Raw genomic sequence first — 13,043 nt, forward strand, 5'->3', positions numbered from 1 at the left:
GGTTTCCTGTGAAGACATTTATCATTTGACCTCGTATTTCTGCCTGAGAAGTTGTTTAAGTACATCTTTACCTAAAACAAGTTTAACTTATAATTGTTTTTATGATGAGGCCTATTCTCATTTTCAGTTTCAGATTCATTTTTTCAGTTGTATTGAGTAGAGTACAGAGAATCATGGCAATTTACTAGTAATGGTATATAGAATCCTGAATTCTGGTATTGTGACAACCCTGCTGAGATTTTGCATTGTTTGTTTTTTTCTCTGTGCTCACGGCACATAGTTGTATGCATCACCAATGATTGATTTCCCTGAGCAATGAATAATGAAACCCATACACTTTATTATTATTATATATTGAGAAAGAGCAGCATAATGAGACAGCCCTGCATTTAGGCTTTTTTCTGCCCTCTCTTCGCGTGCGCAAAGTCGACCCCTTTGACTACAAAACCCATGCGGAGTACAGCCCAGCTTCACCACTGCTTTCAACACTTGTATACAGACAGTATAATAGTTGGAATTTTTTTTCACGTACACTTAGTGGCTTAATTTGATAATATTTTGGTAACTTTATTTTAAAATTTGGTGAGAATTCTCATGCGTGATCGTTGTTGAACATGTAATCCTGCCAGTCCAAAATCAGGACACAGTCATAATATCATGGAACAGGTTAATGATTAAACTTCCTACAGTTCGGGCTAAAAGCGACAACCTGCTCGCTGCCACTCGATGATAATAGAAGCAATCTAAATTTACAGCATTCCAGTACTCATATTATCGATTTTGAAAGACACTAGCCAAGTGCGAGTCGTGTTTTTCTACGAACAGCTAGAAGCTTGAATGCGAAGATAATTTTTTTGCTAGTGCCCGCGGTGTCGTCCTTTGGTCGACGCTCAAGCGGGTTGACGACCGGAGATGGACCGCTACAGGTATTTAATTTTTAATCAAAAGCGCGTTCTCGTCCTCGGTGTCCTCCAAGTGGCGTGTGCGGCTCTCTGTGTGATCTGTGGATTCATGGATGCTGTTTTCCGCAAGGATACCCCGCTAAGCACAACCAGGACACCAGTGTGGGGCGGATTGGTGAGACGTTCACACCTGCGCAGTGCAAAATGTTTTAGATTAGATGGTTCAATGGTTCAAACAAAGGCACTGTTGATCAGTCTTGACTCTTCTTTTTTGTCGTTTGTTAAAATCAAGAATTGGAAATTAGCTACATCCACACTGACCTAAATCCACAGTAGGCGTTCAGAATATTCAGAGCTATTCCTACATTCCCATTAGAAATAATAAGATAACTGCAAGTTAGTCACCCATTTCTCCCATTGAAGTCATTTTAAAGCCTGAATGTAAAGGATGTACATGGTCGTACATTATGTCCTCCTATTGCAGGGGTAGGGAACTCGGGTTCCTGGAGAGCCGTATCGTGCCTGCTTTAACTCTCTCCCGACTCCAAACTCACCTGATTCAAACGATCAGCTCGTCAACAAGCCCTGTAGAGGCCTGAAAACCTGATTATTTGAATCAGGTGTGTTTGGAATACTGAGAGAGCTAAAACAGGTTGGATATGGCTCTCCATCCATCCATCCATCATCTGTACCGCTTCTCCTCACTAGGGTCGCGGGGGGTGCTGGAGCCTATCCCAGCTATCTTCGGGCAGTAGGCGGGGGACACCCTGAACTGGTTGCCAGCCAATTGCAGGGCACACAGAGACGAACAACCATCCGCACTCACACTCATACCTAGGGGCAATTTACAGTGTTCAATCGGCCTACCATGCATGTTTTTTGGAATGTGGGAGGAAACCGGAGTACCCGCAGGAAACCCACGCAGGCACGGGGAGAACATGCAAACTCCACACAGGATGGCCGGAGCTGGGATTGAACCCACGCCCGAAGCTGTCTCTCACTGTGAGGCCATCGTGCTAACCAGTCGGGATATGGCTCTCTAGAAACTGGAATTCCCTACCCGTGTCCTAATGAAACAAGATCAGAACAAAGGCAATGTGCGCTCGAAAACTATTCAGGGTGCACCCTGCCTTTGTATGGACAATTTAGAGTCTGAAATGAACCTATCAAAATGTATTTTATTTGTGGGAGGATAAATCCACGGAGGCATGGGGAGAACATGCAATCACCACACAGGAATGACGGAGAATGCTGGATTTGGGCTCACGACTTCCGTACTGTGAGGTGGATGTGCTAACCAGTTGGCCTATGTGCCAAATCTATGAAATATTATATTTCAAATATATTTACAGTGAAGAATGAAGTAGCCTTTTGAAACGATTTAGACTGATTAAAAAATCCTCTCTAGGGCAAGGCAAAGGCAAGGTAGCTTTATTTATACTGTATAATACATTCCACACGTATAGCAAAGTCAAAAGTATTTAGGGTCATTACTCAAGATGTATAGACATTAGGATTTAAAAAGTCTTAAGTAGGAGTTGAAGTATCTATTCCAGAGCTACTTTTAAGCATAAAAGTAAAGCTAATGCAAGGAGAAATAAATGCATTGAAGTGAAGTTGAGTGAAACATTTTCATTTTATTATCTTCTTTGTGCCCTGCTCGTCAAAGCATGGTTTTCTGTTTAATCTTACGTTCATGAAATAATAATTAATGAGATGAATCTACCTCACCCCAAGATAGTTGACTTGACTTGATGGTCAAAAGCTTGGGCTGCGTCACTTGGGCATATTTTGCACTTACCTACTTCCCCTGAAATTTATTATTATTATTATTTTTATAAAGGCCAAAATTATTATGTTATAATAAAATGTTATGTTTAAGGCTTCAGCTGCATCTACGCCCACTTAAAATAATCACATTTAGTAGGACTACAAAGCAAATACTGTATTGTACATTGTACTACTGAGCATTAACCTGTAACACGGCATGGAAAATATGATGACTACCCATAGTCAAGTATTGTAATGGTACAAAAGTCCAACTTCAATGTCGTGTCATCGCTAACCTTTATTGGTCGGCAAATGTGCATCCAAACTTGGGATGTGTGAGGCCCACCGTTGTAAAATGACAAACCTGGCCAAAAGTAATTAATGTTATTTACAAGTATTGCATACAGCATGAATATAACTTAAAACTAACAGATATATACTGTATAGATTAAGATTTGTCAGAAGTCGAATTTCAAATACTATATCACACACAGCCCATCAAACAAGCTAGCAACTTTGAATCAATGCCTGTAGCTTGCCAGCACACAATTGCATGTCTCGTTAAGTACCCAGCCATAGCAGACAGTACGTGTGGTGACGCCCGGGCCCCTGGAGCGCTCTCTTTGGTCGGCCTTCCAGGTTGCAGATTGGCTCGGTGGTTGCACTTCCAGGGTGCGACAGTGACGGCTTCGCTGTTGCTACACATGTTCTACTAGCTAGTGCTGGTACATTACTGGGTATTGCATAGAGCAATAAATTAAACTGATAACCTTTGTCTGAAGTCTAATTAGGTCCCAAATCCTCAACCCCCTTTGATAATAAATTTTCACGTCAACTCAATTTGCTTTATCAAGTTTTTATCCTGGATTTGAAAGCATTTACATTTGGGACTAAATTCACTTCTGTTGGCATCTTAGTCCATTTGCATGCAGTATTACAGATAAATGCTAATACACCATGTTTGCTTTGAACTCTGGACTCCACTAGTTGACCTGGGCCTGCTAACCTCAGTATCCTACTAAGTTTATATTCCATGAGCATATCTTTAATGTATTCAGGACCTAAGCCATTCCGTGTTTTATAGACCAGTAGCAGAATTTAAAGTCGATTCTACAGTGAGTAGGAGCCGGTGTAAGGTCTTTCGGACTGGAGCAATATTTTCTGATCACTTTATACTGGTCAGAACCCAAACTGACACATTCTGAATGAGCTGCAGCTGTTTGATGTCCCTCTGTGGGAGTCCAGTCAAAATCTTATTACAATAATTACTTTTCCTGGACATAAAAGCACGAATCTGCTTGGAACAGTTTTTCAGCTTGTAAAAGGCTGACGTATTTGCCTTAAATCAGACCTGAATCAGTCAGCACACTAAGCTTTCGGTTTTTACTCTTGAAAGACTGTGACTATAAATTTTTACTAACAGCAATCCTCTTTTCTTTATTACTGTTGTGTCTAAGAATTTGTGTGCGACGACTGTCTTTATTCCAACTGCCGCAATCGATGTACACATTCACTCAACTCCTACTTTGCGACACTGCTGTAACATTGTGTAGCAGTATGGTTTATGGCCAATGCTACAATCACCAAAACCAATTTGACCCAATTGGAGCATATACACTGGTTGAACAAAAGGGATTCATGGACTGACCCTTGGGAACTCCCTTTGGTCCTGGCCATTCATCAAATTTAAAACTTCCAATGGTTACAAAAGAACTAATTTCCTCCAAGTAGGACCTAAACCATTTTTGGACACTTTTATTTAGTCCTAACCAAGTTTCCAACCTGTCCTATCCTGTTCTTTTGTCTTCTGTTTGCCATCCACTTTATGGAATTTGCGTTCTTTTCAGATCATGGCTTGTCCTGGTGTTTTGGCTCTGTTTTCATCTCAAAGGAAAAATGCAATACTGGTAAGTAATTCCTGTATCCTATTCTGTATGTAGATCTATTTCCATTATGGTCAGTATCATGTCAAGATGAAGACAAAAATAAATGTACATATATGTGAGATAACTTTTGAACATTTAAAGTTAAAAAAAAAAAATCACTATTGTTGATAATGGTCACAGCAGTGCATATAACAGTTGCGTTGGTGCGCATGACCCCTGCAAATTGAATAATGTGCTCCAGTTCAAGCCTGTCACCGCGCGTTTGCACACTAGAATAATGGAGCTCAGTCAGTTTGACTCGATTCAAAGTCAAGTCAGCCTCTATTGCGATTGGTTCTGAGGGCTAACTTCAAAATAAAAGCTAAGTAAGGCATTGATATTGTTGGAATTTAGCTTTATATCAATGTTAGAATTTAACTTTAACCCAATGTAAACTCAAATTAGTAATCTGACTCCAATTCGCGACTTTACCCAACTCTCACTCATCCAACAATATGCGCGCTCGTTCTGCAATAGAAAGGTATCAGGAAGCCGGCATTTTCACGCACAAGTAGGTTTATTCCCAATACACAGACTTTCTACATGGCACCTGGGTCTCGGGTCCCTCTCAATACAACTCTACACCTCTCTTGCCACCAGCGAATGTACTACCCGAGTTGCCCAGTAATGATTCATCCTATACAATATGCAAATGGCACAGAGACAAAGGCATCCTGGCATGATTCTATTGGCTATGTGTATCCTGCAGTTAACTTTAGCTTGCTCTTATTGGTCTTTCTTCAAGTGGTGGCTCCTCCTGCTTGTGGTTGAAGGGTCCAGTTTCTTGTCGACCCCTTCCCGCTCGAGGTGTCTGTCTGCGCCAGGCACCAACCTAAAACCTCCCAAACCTTCACATTCTTTCACTTTCTTTGTTCAGCTTCACCAGCCACACACTCAGCATTCCACAGAATAACAGTGACACAAGATGCAGGACATCGAATAAAACTAGCCAGGTTTAAACTCTTCCACTCCTTTAATATCCATGTACACTGTAAACTGCGCTTTATTTTGAAGTTGACCCTCGCGGTGCGTTGAGTGGCATATGAACAGCCGTTATTGGCGGCTGGCTTGACTAGGCTCCCTCGCGTGCAACTATGTACATAATAATTGGGCTAATCTGTGCGCCCAGCAACTCGTTTCTCGCGGTCAGCTGTCACAAAACATGACATTCTATCAGTGTAAATTATGCACTGCTTCGGTCTGGCAGGCCCAACAAACTTGTAGGCCACGCACTCCAAGACTTCTCACCAGCATGTCTCAGATGATTGTAGTCGACTATGACCAACGGGTTGCTCTGTAACACCAGTGTGCCATGAGAGCACACTTTGCTCATTTTCATTTTTGAATTTTTAACTTCTTCCTGCCATCTCTTTTTCTTTAACCAACCTGGCCGCTGAATGTGATACTCATACAGACATGATCAAAAGGCTAGTTGAAAAATTACTAGAATTTGCATTTGGGATATTTGGATCTTAGCGAGGTTTTAAGTAGAGCTACAATATGCAAAAGCAAGGAGGGGGAGTGAGACCAAAAACATTTGGAACTTGTAATGCCCTCCTGATGGCTAAAGCTAAGAAGCTTTCTCTTTTTGAACATGGTTGGATAATTGAGCTGTATAAACAAGGTCTCTCGCAGCGTGTCATTGTTGCTGAGGTTGGACGCAGTAAGACAGTCATTCTAATTTTTGAAGCGATTCACAAGAAAGGGGGAGCTACTCATTACTGAGTCCTACTGACAAAATGTGTGTTGTGGTTTGGAGAGTGTTTTTGTTATTTTTTGAGCGATGGTCTTTTGATCAACTGATAAACAGCCTATTTCAGTTTGAAAGTTGTTTTTATTAAATTACATTTTCAAAGTGCTTTTTGTCATACTCCCCTTTCTGGCTTTGGCATATTGTAGCTCTACTAAATTATATCTATTTTTGAAATGCTCTTAAAATTTTGATCATTGCTGTATTAGGGCAAACTTCCCACATCGCTACAGATGCATCAAATCGAGGACCAATAGACTGAGAAACAGTTTCTTTCCGAGAGCCATCTCCATTCTGAACTCTCACACACACACGAGAACACCCCTACCTTGCAGAACAGCATCGTGATGTGTTTTTATATACCCTATCCAGTACTAAATTCCATTGCACTCTCTTATTTATTTATCTAATTTTTATATTTGTCTGTATTATTGTTTTATTGCACTGGAGAGGGGAGCCCTCTAATCTCGTTGCACACTTGAGTACAATGACAATAAAGGGATTTCTAATTCTAATTTCTAATCTTTTCTTATTTGAGGCCAACTCTTAAAAATTATGTACAGTTATCCCTCGTTTATCGCGGGGGATACGTTCCAAAAATAACCCGCGATAGGTGAAATCCGCAAAGTAGTCAGCTTTATTTTTTTACAATGCATTTGATATGATGCATTGTTGTGGTTTGTTTGTACGTGTAGATGGGAAGTTGTGGTCCTGCAGTGCCACCTTGTGGCAATGCTGTGTTCGTTTTAAGCATGTTATCTCTTCATCTTTTTTTGTTATTCAACTTCCGGGTTGGTTCATTTAGAGACGTGTGCACATATGTTGACAGAGGAGCGGTAAAAAAGTATCTATATTAACACACACTAGGTATAAAGCATTAATTTGATTGTTTTGGGAAATAATTGACATTGTGATTTTTCGTTATTTTACATGGTCCGTAGCGCAGAATCTCGATGTGTATCCCAAGCTAAGGCAAGATAGCTGACTGTTGGAACTGTTAACTAGCACCCTTGGAGAACGGAATGAGGTACGGCAGTGTATAAAGCGTTAAATATATTAAAAATGTAAATTATTAGTTGGATGGCAAATTTAAATTGTCATTTGATTCATTTATATTTCTTCATTCCTTTGTATTGAGTTGATAGGAGCTGTAAGAGCCAGTTCTTATTGTGCTATATTTTATATATATATATATATATATTTTTTTTTTTTAATATTTTATTTTATCTTAGGAATTTACAAAGATTCATGTTTAGTGCTTAAACTATGGGATTTAGAATTTAAAATTTACTGTGGTGTAAATAATGGTGAAGTTAATTTGATCATTCTGATTTGTGATTGACTGCGCATGCACGTGTGGCGAGATCCCCACATGTGCTTGTCGTGTTCTTCAGTGGAACAAAATAAACGTGGGACAACTGCGAGCTTGTCGGTGGCTTTTACTTGTCTACACATCACATACAAAGCAGCAGCGCATGCGCAATATATCCTGTCCATTCCGTAACCAAAGATCCGTTGTAGACTAGATGAGTCAGTCCCATGTGCAGCGCTGTCGTTCACAAAACAATACAATACACCACAGTGCTGGTAGTCGTGGAAGCAAAACAGCTTTTGACCGTTCCCCTAGCGTTCTCATAGTTCAAGTAGATGTTATCCATTCGGTGTGCTGAACGACATTGCTCACTGTACTGGGTTGTGAAACTTTTAATACAAGAAGACGAAAGAGTTCCTTTGGGTCCGTGTGAGTACTTGAATGAAAGTGAAAGCTGTGGATAAAATGATGTGCCGCTACAGACGAGTCAGAACCACCATCGACTGCCCGCACTGATTAACGAAGCTTACAAGAAAAGTGAATTTACAGGAGCGTTGTGTATACATGATTGATATGTGAATTATTTGTGAAACTACTATTACAATTTGTGTTTTTCTGTTGTTCTGTATTTTTCACGATGCAGAATGCCGAACATGCTTGTTCAGAGATAAAAGATTATCGACACCTGTTTGACACTCTCTGGGTCCTTCCTTATTCGAAATCCAAGGGCCCGCTACACAAAGCACTGGTTATCCTTTGATTATCCTTCCCAGTCCTATGTTTTTCTGGCTAGACAAATTCCATCACCTCGTGCGAAGATTGTTAATTTTTTGTTTATTTTGTCCTATTAAGTTGTCATTCTTTACTCCTCCTATCTCCATATTTAGATTTCTTTGTGACATACCTCTCCCAATTCCCATCTAGACAAGAGAATAAACGTGGACAAAATAAGAACTGGGTATTTGAATCTGTTTTTAACCTCTAAGATGGAAAAATCTAAATCAAAACTCTCCGATCGTAGAATCCTTCCAATGAGGAGACTGATTTAAACAGTTTTATTGTCATTTATCCATTGAAAAATAATTTAAAAAATTGACACGGTACCCCTAAATACACTGAAGGTTAGCGCAGGCATTAAACTTGAGTCGCCCTCAATTAATTAATTCAACCGATTTACGCAACACTGTCCTCCAGCAACGCATCATATATCATATGACTAAGGGGGGTAAATAATTATGATTATTTCCTTGACTATACTTCCTCCAGGTGAATGTGATGGTGGCAACAGCGTGCCTCTCTTGCGTTGCTTCTGTGTTTGTATTGGGCTATTCTTGTCTAACGCTCACTTATGGAGAGGAAGATAAGGAGGTCTTCCACCATCATGACAGTCCCAAAGTGGTAATACATACATAAAACTATCCCTATTCCCATCTGTTATCATTATTACACTTGAGTGCAACAATCATGCTCGCTCTTTGTTGTCTACACAGACATTTGTGCTCCATCGAATGGTGAAGGGTGCCAACGCCACCATACTGCTGAGCTGCTGTCTGAGCCTGATCCTATCATCCCTCATCGCCTACGTGGGTTGCTGTAGTCTACCTCGGTGTGGCTGCTATGATGGTCGAACTGGACTGGTGGGAACAAATTTAACAAAAGCTATGCAATGGTCACTACAAAACTAAAATATAGTTCACACCCTTAGCGAGATGGGCAGCACATAACTCTTAACAAAGAAAGACGTGAGAACGATGAAAACCTTTTTTGCATTAGCAAAATTGTTCAATGTAATTGGTAATTTTTAGGACCTGACTAATATGTTTTTTTTTCGGCAAATGCTAATTAAATTCCGGTAACTACAAATTAATTGAACGATTTATTTAAGAAAATATATAGACTAGAGCTGCAAGCAGCTGCAAAGGGCCCTTGTTGCCCGGCAATGTTTGGGTACTAACACAATACTAGTACACTGGATTTAATTTTTTTGGGAAGTTAAATTCAAACGATTTAAACCACTTTTGATACAGTCTAACCTCTATAAAAGGCCAAAAATTTGTGAGGAAATTAAATACGGACTACTTATTTTTGAGTTTAGAGTTGGGCTTCTGAACCTTTTTGTGGATCCCATTCCTCCAACTTTTACGACACATACAACCAGGACTGCTTATATGGCTGCGTTAATATATGAAATTAACTTTCATGATAAATATGTTCATGATTTTTTGAGGCCTTGACCACTCACCGCTGAAATTCATAGATTTCTGCAGGGCTGGACTATCATCAAATATGAAAAATTTTGAGAAGATCGGATCATCTGAGTTATGTTGCAGCAGTTTTTACTGCCACGGTGAATAATCAGACTTGGGGCAACGCAATGGCCACGCCCTTCACCAGAAAGTCACAAAATTCGGCGTAGAGTAAGATCAATGCCTTGAGACTCTTCTGACGAATTTTCAGTTGGATTCGTTCAACAGACTCTATGTTGAAATGTAAAAATATGATATTTTCACTTGCCACTATATCCATCCATCATCCATTATCTGTACCGCTTCTCCTCACTAGGGTCGCGGGGGTGGTGGAGCCTATCCCAGCTGTCTTCGGGCAGTAGGCGGGGGACACCCTAGACTGGTTGCCAGCCAATCGCAGGGCACACATAGACAGACAATCATCCGTGCTCGCACGCATACCCAGGGACAATTTGCAGTGTTCAATCAACCTGCCATGCATGTTTTTAGAATGCGGGAGGAAACCGGAGTGCCCGGAGAAAACCCACGCCGGGACAGGGAGAACATGCAAACTCAACACAGGAAGGCCGTAGCCGGAATCGAACCCGCGTCCTCTGCACTGTGTGGTCATCGCACTAACCAGTTGTCCACCATGGCGCTCGCCACTATATGTATTACAGAATATAAACTAATAGATGTATTCAGATCATGACTGCACGTGTCGTTTTGGATTTTTAGGAGCAAGTGCAGGGGAGTTATTAAACATTTTGTCCATTGTGGCAAAGGAATAATTTAACGCAAACTTTAATGACCTGCCTGCGTCATATAGTTTTCTCATGTCATCATCCACTCAGCCTGTACAGGGTCGCGGGTGGGGTGCAGCAGCCTATCCCAGCTGGGTGAAAGGCTGGTCGCCAGCCATTTGCAGGGGACTCACAGACACGGTCACTGAGTGGGAACCGATCCCACGTTGCCCACCCACCAGTCAGGCCAGTGTGCCAATTCACCATAAGTGACCTCTTAGTATTTTGTAAACTAAAACGATTGTCCCAGTGTTTGTTCCAGGTCTTAAGATGGAACAGCCTAATTTTTAAGTCAATCGGATGAACCCTTAGGATCAGAGTGCCAAAGAGCCATTTTGCTTGCATTGTTAATGCCGACTTTAAAATATCAAATTTTTCACCAGGCCCGATGAGAGTGCAAAGTTTGGTGAGTTTTTGTGCATGTTTAGCGTATCAAAAATGGAAAAATAATAAGAATTTCTACAAAAACAATAGGGACCTCGCAGCAGGCCCTAATTAATAAAATAAGTTCTTTTTTGGTCGCTTAATTATTACAACAATAAAGTTGTGAATTAAAGGCAGGACAATTGACTGTTTTACAATTCTTTGTCCTTATGTATTTGTATAGCTTTCCAACAGAGATAAATAGGACAAATTTCCAGGGGGTGATTTGAAAGTCATTATTTTTGCCTTATATTAATGTTGATATTTTTATTAAAAATCTGCCTAATATTGGCCGATTTAATTGGCCCCCGATTAATCGGCCGTGCCCTATTTTCACAGCAGGCGTAGCATCATACCTCTCAAGTCATTACTATATTTTTGATCACTTTGCAAATGCATCTCAATTTCACAAATGCCCCAAGCTCTCTTTCCTCAGTGGCTGCTGATTGCTCTAGTGAGTTTTGATGGAGCAAAATGTTTTAGTTTTTTTTTTAAACATAAATGTATTCTTAACTGTTCAGCTGCACGGCAACATAATCAAAGGCAAGATGAACATGCCAGTAAAGATTTTTTTTTCTAGCTCAATATCCTTTCCACACATACACATTTTGCTGTATACCCTTTGGAACTGTATGCACTGTAATAAATCAAAGGCTTTAACTGAAGAAAATAAAAACTATATATTCAAACATCTAGTGTGATTCTATAGCCTTGCCATTTTCACAATTCCCATATTAGCCCCATTTGTATTGTGTGTATTGCAGGAGACACTGGTTCCACACTGTGACCCAGGGGAAGCTGAGATGGTGTGTACCTGGCAAGGTAAAAGTTCTCAATCAATCTTCAACTCACTGAGATTTGACCATTATGAACGTTTTGCTGTTAGCCATGAGAGTATGATGTTGCCTTTCTGCTTGTAGCTGAAGGTGACGACAGGCTCTTCAACTCTCCAGCTCAAACTATAGACTCGAGCACAACAGAACAGGAAGATTCCTCCAAGTTGCATCCATACAGCAGACTAACCTAAGACACATCTTATACCCGGCTAGAAGACCTGATGCCTCTTAAAAGATTTTGCCAATTCATTTAATTTATTTTCTTGACAGAGCAGGTAGCAAGCTTTGAGCACTCCAGTAGCATCCCTCTCTCACTGAAGATTACTGTACAAAGTTGCTTCTAGAATCTATTTAAACTTCAATTATCAGAGATCTGAAAGTATTTCAGTGCCTGTATGTTGTCACAACACGGATTGTTTTAAATTTGGAAACAATTAATAAATTCTGTCAAGTAATTTCGTTTTGTTTAACTGCTGTTTAGAGAGATGGCGCTATATCCTGTGAGATTGTTTATTGCAAGGTTACATGACAAAACCCCTGCAAACGTTACCCCAGGTTTAATGCAATCATCAATGGCAAAGTATGTATGATAGAATGACTGACGTCTTAAATGCCTGTAGCTCTTAAAAAAGGAATTTGATATCTTTATACAAAAGTAAAAAACAGATGGTCAACAAAAAAAGCAGCAATCAACTAGAAACTTTGCAGAGGTGCAGCTATAATTTTGGTCCCCACTTGCATTACTGTGTTGTAAAACTGAGAGCAGTTAATGTGCAGCTGAGCAGCAAAGGCACAGCAGACCTGTGGCCACACAGAGCAATACAATAGAATACAATGCAACTTCGTTTATATAGCGCATTTCACAACAGCTGGAGCTGTAACAAAGCGCTTTCCATATTGTGTAATATAAATTAGCAGGAAATTAGAAATTAAATATTGGTAACGGGTTTTGGACACCAGCCAGCCTCAGGTCTGTTAACAGCATTACTTCTGAAACATAAGCCTCGTTTCCACTGAGATCAAAATCCTTTTCTGTACATAATGCAAATTTTTGGGTGTCTATAATCAAAATATGTGAAGGGTACAAAGAGAACTGG

The 13,043-nt window shown here is 40.2% G+C and overlaps 1 protein-coding gene across 3 annotated transcripts; it reads left to right on the forward strand.

Annotated features, from left to right (window-relative positions):
• The first annotated feature begins 138 nt into the window (after window positions 1–138).
• Window positions 139–12,401, forward strand: LOC148337729 (uncharacterized). 3 transcript variants are annotated; one of them, XM_088294373.1, is made up of 7 exons: window positions 139–1,077; window positions 4,520–4,579; window positions 8,303–8,407; window positions 8,926–9,057; window positions 9,150–9,296; window positions 11,875–11,932; window positions 12,031–12,401. In XM_088294373.1, exons 1-7 carry the CDS (start codon window positions 913–915, stop codon window positions 12,135–12,137), a joined length of 774 nt encoding a protein of 257 aa, XP_088150499.1. In that variant the 5' UTR covers window positions 139–912; the 3' UTR covers window positions 12,138–12,401. The 3 variants fall into 3 exon arrangements, with proteins under 3 accessions (XP_088150499.1, XP_088150501.1, XP_088150500.1); XM_088294375.1 differs by lacking the exon at window positions 8,303–8,407; XM_088294374.1 differs by lacking the exons at window positions 11,875–11,932; window positions 12,031–12,401 and adding an exon at window positions 10,395–11,868.
• Window positions 12,402–13,043: the final 642 nt, after the last annotated feature.

This window comes from Idiotropiscis lumnitzeri, chromosome 4, assembly GCF_059441095.1.
Source record: "Idiotropiscis lumnitzeri isolate Australia: NSW breed Sydney's pygmy pipehorse chromosome 4, RoL_Ilum_1.0, whole genome shotgun sequence".
Lineage (NCBI taxonomy): Eukaryota > Metazoa > Chordata > Actinopteri > Syngnathiformes > Syngnathidae > Idiotropiscis > Idiotropiscis lumnitzeri.

What these genes read in the sequence shown, in the direction of transcription:
- LOC148337729 (XM_088294373.1), top strand. Translation starts at nt 913, where the DNA reads ATGGACCGCTACAGGTATTTAATTTTTAATCAAAAGCGCGTTCTCGTC. An exon ending in CACCAGTGTGGGGCGGATTG is followed by an intron (nt 1,078 to 4,519) that starts GTGAGACGTTCA and finishes CGTTCTTTTCAG; the next exon opens with ATCATGGCTTGTCCTGGTGT. An exon ending in GCCCGCTACACAAAGCACTG is followed by an intron (nt 8,408 to 8,925) that starts GTTATCCTTTGA and finishes TACTTCCTCCAG; the next exon opens with GTGAATGTGATGGTGGCAAC.